At 37.5% G+C, this 6,870-nt stretch overlaps 1 protein-coding gene across 1 annotated transcript; it reads right to left on the reverse strand.

Moving 5' to 3' along the window:
* Positions 1–2,920: 2,920 nt before the first annotated feature.
* LOC128982694 (uncharacterized) lies at positions 2,921–3,466 on the reverse strand. The gene has a single exon (XM_054401633.1). The coding sequence runs from the start codon at positions 3,464–3,466 to the stop codon at positions 2,921–2,923; it is 546 nt and encodes a 181-aa protein (XP_054257608.1).
* Positions 3,467–6,870: the final 3,404 nt, after the last annotated feature.

The raw sequence follows: 6,870 nt of genomic DNA on the forward strand, positions 1-6,870 counted from the left end.
TTGTGATTATCTTTTAACTTAACAAGTTATGTTAATTTGTTGCTATTATTTTTTTCATTTGAATTCACACAGGGTTGCTGATATAATAACCATTGCCAGTAATTGTTTTGTTTTATTACTGCTGTGGTTGCTGCAACATGTTTCCATATTGTTAAATATGATATAATTTTATCTTGATTTGATATAAATAAACATCTTTAAAATTATAAATACTTAGATTCAAAGTGAGGTGTAATCTTTATTTGCAATATAGTACCAAATAATGATCTAGAACTGCCAATCGGTCATTTTATAGTTGATCAGGGTCCTTTTTGTAGTACCATCGGTTACAAAATGGCCAATCCAGTATTTTACATACATTCCAGCTTGTAATTGATGCGGTTATCTTGTATTAAGCATGGATGTAAAGTTAAAGATCTTGGTTATGCTCAGTAGCGTAGCCAGGATTATGTCAAGGGGGGGGGGGTTTCACATAGCTGATCTGGAGGGGGGGGGGGGGGGGTTTGAGGGCCACAGCCGTAAAATTTGAGAAGAAATAATAATAAGGTTTGTTTAGGACCATTTAAAAAATAACTAGTGGTCATAAAAAAACAAGTGTAAGATGCGTGACACAGTAGTTGAATTGCTATTTATACCCCCTAGTACATTTGATTTTTTAATATTCCTCATTTGCACAGTTCCACTTAAGAACTTATCATAATAAGTTAAATAGCAGTGAGGTCCAGTTTTTTTCTTTCAGTAGATACGTAATCTTTTGTCTATTAAGAACCTTGATTAACCAGAGTGGTCAATATAAATGCTTCTAAAATTATGTTACATAACCTCATTATCCAATACCAAGAACTTTTACTTCACAATTGATTTATAAATTGTGTTTCTTAAGTCTAATGTGTTTTATGCATTGTATATTTAATTTAACTAGTTTTTTACCATTATTATTTATATGCAGTAGGTTCTCACATTATTGTTTTTGAAACATCACATTTTAATTGACAAAAATAAAATGGAAGCATGACAAAAAAAATCGGCTGATAGCTTCAAGGTCACTTAAGCTACGCGCTAGCACTGACAGTCGTCTGCTCCTTTCCTTACACATCTGTCTGTCTGCTGAGTCACAGATCACACTTAGCCTATTCTGTCCCAAAACATCACGTAGCAGTAAACACGTAGCAGTAAACCTATGACTAGCTTAGACTATCTATTTTTCTGTTCTTTACGCGATTCATTTCTGTACAGTACAGTGTTTCAGTGTTTGGAAATGTTTTTGTTTGAGTAAAACTTTGAGTTAGCTATGATTTTAAACGTTAAAGTTTGTATTACTGATCCAAGAGTTAATGACAACTTATTATGATTGCGCAATACTACTGTTATTGTCTTTTAATTGTGAAAAGAAAATTAATCATCACAATAATGACCATTTATACAGTATTAGGAGTCTTTATGGGTTTTTAAGGGCAAAATCCTATCGTCAAGGGGGGGGGGGTTATGACCCCCAAAACCCCCCCCTTGGCTACGCCACTGGTTATGCTGTTAACCACTGAGCTAGATATACAACTGGAGGTAGCTCTCAATAAGGGAATTGAGTGACATTAGCCGCCAAATGTACTAAGGGTAAAGTACATTCTAGACGTTGTACTTATTACATTGGATCTCGGTGTGTGGGGTTGCTCTCTGCATAATGATGACATTTTACTAATACAAAAACATACTTTGCATGTTATTGACATTGTAGAGGAATATGAAAATTGTTGGCCTATTTTGCAAACCTCAAAATGAACTCATGTTTGAATATTTATCTTTGTTTTATTCATATAAAAGCAAATTTGGATATTTATGTGCGGGAAGTGGTCCACTTATACGTGACATGATCCAAACATTTGTTAAAAACCCAGAAAAAAAGACACTTCTTAAGGCCTCTATTTTTTTTCACAAACAATTGTTTATACCCTAACAAATTTATGACTGCAACCTGGACTGCCGCTGGTTTTAACTTGTAGATTTGTACCTATATAACGTACCGTAAATAAAGAAACTGTAGCTATATTTATCTAATTACTGACGTGCCAATAGCCAATGTATTTATGTTAATATTTCCTGGCAAATAAAGAGTTCTGACTTGATAATTTGTTCTACAGGTCTCCTACTCAGGTATTACCATATGCCCATCAGCTTTCCAGCCAGGGGAGAGCTCCACCGGTCCCGATCAATGGGTACTGGGAGGAGGGTTCCTTTACCAGTATTATACGGCTTATGATGTCGTACGTCATAAAATACTTATAGCTGAGGCGGCATAGGCTGCGTTCCCACGTCTGAGTGCCTGAACATTGGTGGAAAAAGTTAAAGGTAATTATAAACTTCTGTTCAAGACTGTTGTTCAAAACTCTTCTATCCAAGTTCTGCCTGTATTTTACAATACCAACTTTAGCTAAAGTTTCCCTTTGAAATTGAACAATGTCTGGTAAATTGTGCTTGATTGGCAGCTTGTCTCTGACACTTCCTAATGGAGAACAGATAAGGTGTTTATAGTTTTCAGTTTTGAAGCATGTTGTCAGTTGTTTGAATGTTTCATTATAATCCTTCATCTTTGGCTTCCCATCAAAATTCAACTTTGTTACTTATATATACCAGCACTGTTGTCAAGTTTTTGATACGTTATGGTCTTTGACTCTTTAAAATATTAAACACGTAAATTTATACTAAGGGTATGCCGATTATAATGGATTAAAATACTTATGTAAAAACGTATGTAGAAACTTTGATACAACTACTCACTTTCATTGCCGGATAGAGAAGACCAAATCCTTGTTCCGTTTCTAGCATCTTCATGGTATTTTTTTTTTGGTTAGCTTGTAGGCAGGCTTAATCTATATGTTCATCTTGCTATATACACTATTTACATATATACATGATATCTCCCTCCTTAAGGATTCATCTTCTGGGGCGGTTTCCGAATCTTGGAAGACCGCCGGAGAACAGGTGTCGAGGCTGTAGTACTTGGAACATGGTACTCGGCCGAGGTACTTCTGACTGTGTCACATGTAGTTGCGGGCACAGCTTCTTGAAAACTTAATTCCTTTACTTGAGGCTTTTCTTGGGCAAGTGGTACTGATGGGCTGGCATCTTTTTGTAGGTTGGAATCACTACCGATTCTGGGTGTATTGTAAATTGGCTCTACTGTTTCTTGTACATCACTTCCAACAGACCTAATTTGATCAGCATGTCTTCTCCACAAATTGTTGTTGACTGAGACAGTGTAATTAAGTTCACCATCACGGCTTACTACTCGCCCTACCAACCATTTTTTGTTTGGATTGGCATAGTTCCTTACAGCAACCTTTTGGCCTTCTTCAAAACTTCTGCTCTTAACTTCGAACTTATCGCCTCTTGTATGTTTTTCAACAATGTCTTGAATATTAGGTCGTAGAATTTCTAAGTTTGAGCGTAACTCTCTCTTGAGAAACAGCATGGCTGGAGTTTTGACAAGTTGTTGAATTAGGCGCTCTTCGGTAGGCTAGTAGGAAGGTGTTGAGTTTCTCTTGCATTGAACCGTGACCAGGATTTTTCATAGCTCGCAGTGCCTGTTTGAAAATTTGGACATAGCGTTCAACTTGTCCGTTTGACGCTGCGTGGAAGGGTGCTCCCGTGATATGTTTAATTCCTCTTGCCTTAAGAAACTGTTGGAATTCTATGCCTGTAAAGGTTGCGGCATTATCACTTACTAGCACTTTTGGGTATCCGAAAGAGGCAAAAAGAGAGTTGAGCTTTGTAATCGTAGCTTGAGCTGTAGTTGAGTTCATTATAAAGATTTCAGGTCATTTTGAATGGGCGTCTATGACAAGCAGGAAACTGTGACCGTAAAAGGGACCCGCAAAGTCAATATGGATTCTTTCCCATGGATACGAAGGATATTCCCAAAAATGTGTATCGCTCTTTTTGGGTTCTTTCTGTATTGAAATGCACTCGGGGAAGTTCCTCGCCATAGTTTCGATATCACTGTCAATCCTAGGCCAATACAAATAGGACCTAGCTAAAGCCTTCATCTTTACGATACCCAAATGGCCTAAGTGTAGATCTTGTAGGACATCTTTGCGTAGTTTGGTTGGAATGTAAACCCTATGACAGAACAGGATACAACCTGACTGGAGTGACATAGTCCCTTCTTTCCCTTGTAAGGGCACGCCTGTTCGTAAGTTATGTAGAATCGGCCGCAACTCCTCATCCTCCGCAGTGGCCTTTGAAATTACTTCTGGAGCAAACGTTGTACTAATCTGCTTCAGTTGGAACAGGGAAATATCGTCCATTTGAAACACTTCTTGAGATTTTGTAGGGAAACGTGATAAACAGTCTGCATTACCATGCATCTCAGACTTCCTGTACTTTATGTCAAATTGGAATGATTGTAAAAAGAGTGCGTAATGCAGTAGCCTAGTAGCCTGTAGGACGGGGAGTTTGTTCCGTGAACCAAAAATGTGTATTAAGGGCTGATGGTCCGTAACTAATGTAAATTTTCGGCCATAGAGGTAATGGTAGAATTTCCGTACACCCTAATAGATTGCCAAAGCCTCCTTGTCTATCTGAGAGTAATTGCATTCGCTCCCTGTAAGCGTACGAGAACTAAAAGCAATAGGTCGTTCAGAGTTATCTGACATTTGATGGGACAACACTGCACCAAGGCCTACGGGGCTTGCATCCACAGAAAGAACTAAAGGTAAGTTGGGGTCATAATGAACCAAGATGCGATCTTGGACAATTTCTTCCTTTATAGCTTGGAAGCTATTTTCACAGTCTTTAGTCCATTTAAAAGGGACGTTTTGTCTCGTTAGGTTGTATAATGGATTGGCTAGCGTAGATAAGTTTGGGAAAAACCTTCTGTAAAAAGATACCATGCCCAAGAAAGACTTAACTTCCTTAACTGTAGTGGGGGGTTGAAAGTTAAGCACGGCTTGAACCTTTTCTTCAGTTTTTGAAATACCAGAAGCATTGATTTTGTGGCCTAAATATGTCACCTCCTCTTGAAAAAACTTGCACTTAAGTATATTAAGATGTAACCCGCAAGATTTTAGCTTTTCTAGTACTTGACGTAAAACATTTAAATGTTCTTCATCAGTCTTAGCCGTGAGAATTATGTTATCATGGACTACTGTACAATTTTGGATGCCGGCAAGCACACTCTCAATGTATTTTTGCCAAGTGGCTGGGGCCGCACTTACACCATACATAAGCCTAAGACAGCGGTACAATCCCTTGTGCGTATTGATAGTTAGAATTTCCTAAGTTTTCTCAGACACAGGCATATGTAGAAAGGCTGAAAGAATATCTAGTGTATAGTGAAATGTAAGCCAACACTGAGTTTAGAAAAGACATATTCGTATCTAGGTAGAGGATGCCCATGTAGCACAGATGGTTGGGCTAACGTTGGCCAACTGTGGAACAGTTGGTCGATGGTTGGTTGGAGCTTCCACAACCAACCAACCGTTGTCCAACTGTATATCTCGTAGTTGGGCCAACCAATATTTACAACTGTGGACCAACATTGGTTCATTGTTAATGAAATACATTAATATGCATTGCTGGGTATCATACATCAAGCCAACCATTGTCTAACCGTTTTTCACTCCGTTGGACCAACAAAAGATACTTTTGTTGGACCAACGATGGTCCATAGTTGAGTTTTACACGACTTTCATTCTCTGGATCAACTAATATTCTTTAACTTATTTGCAACAATTTAAGGGGAAAGAGTAATTAATCATATAACAGTCAATTATAATAGCATTAATAATCTAACGGTAATTAAATAATCTATATTCAAATACCAGTATCCTCTCTAACTCCCCCCCCAAAAAAATAATAACTACTTATGATGCATTTTATTAACAGAATCATATTATACTGTGTAGTATCAAAATTGTTTTAAGTATTGCGACCATTGCAACTGTCGGCTACTCTTACACCACTTGAAAACTCTCTATATCAACAATCGCAGATAGCTCAGTGGTAAGGTAAGAGGCTCATAAGTCGAAGGACCCGGGTTCAAGACCCGTCTGGGCCAAAAAATTTTGTTCTAGCTTTTTTTCAAAATTTGTTTTTATGAACTATTTAATCAATTTACTCAACTTATAATTATGCTTTTCATACTAAATCTTTAATATTTTGTGTTAAATAAAACGGTTGGTTGGATATCAGTTGTGTTATGGTTAGTTGGCCATCAGTATTTTTGGATAGTTGGGCCATTGTTGGACAATGGTTGGTTGGAAAACAGTTTAAAGAAGTGACATTTCTACCGTTGGCTAACTGTGTGGCTCCACAATTTACCAACGTTGGCCCAACCATCTGTGCTACATGGGTGTTGTGGTACTTCAATTTGTTTATTTACGGTACCAGAATAATCTGCGCAAATGCGGATAGTTTCATTCGGCTTAACAATAGGGACAATGGGTGTAGCCCATTCTGAGGTGTCGACAGGTTTTATGATCCCTTCACGCTCCAAACGAGCAAGTTCTAATTCGACTCGTTTCTGTTAAGTCAAAGGTACTACACGAGCTTTGGAAAAACACGGCACAGCATTTGGTTTCAATTTCAGATCGCACACAAAATTGTTTATGGTACCTACATTTTTGTCAAAGACTTCTTTATATTTAACTTTACTTGTAGGCACTTGTTGAATTAACTTGAGTTAACTGAATTGAGTTGTTGCTTGTAAGTACTTTAGTTGTTTTCACTGTAAGATAATCAATATGTTTTATCAATTAAGATTAATTTGACTTGACTAATGCATGTATATGTTGATCTGGCCTAATAAATGACTTATTGACTTATTATTTGGTGAGTAGCTTAGTTAGGTTAGGTTGAATCCATGCATTTGGATTC

This window comes from Macrosteles quadrilineatus, unplaced genomic scaffold, assembly GCF_028750875.1.
Source record: "Macrosteles quadrilineatus isolate MER2022 unplaced genomic scaffold, UCM_ALF_1.0 Scaffold_996__1_contigs__length_23136, whole genome shotgun sequence".
Classification (NCBI taxonomy): domain Eukaryota; kingdom Metazoa; phylum Arthropoda; class Insecta; order Hemiptera; family Cicadellidae; genus Macrosteles; species Macrosteles quadrilineatus.

Bases quoted from the DNA above. Each gene is read 5' to 3' on its own strand.
- LOC128982694 (XM_054401633.1), bottom strand. From the start codon at position 3,466: ATGCTGTTTCTCAAGAGAGAGTTACGCTCAAACTTAGAAATTCTACGA.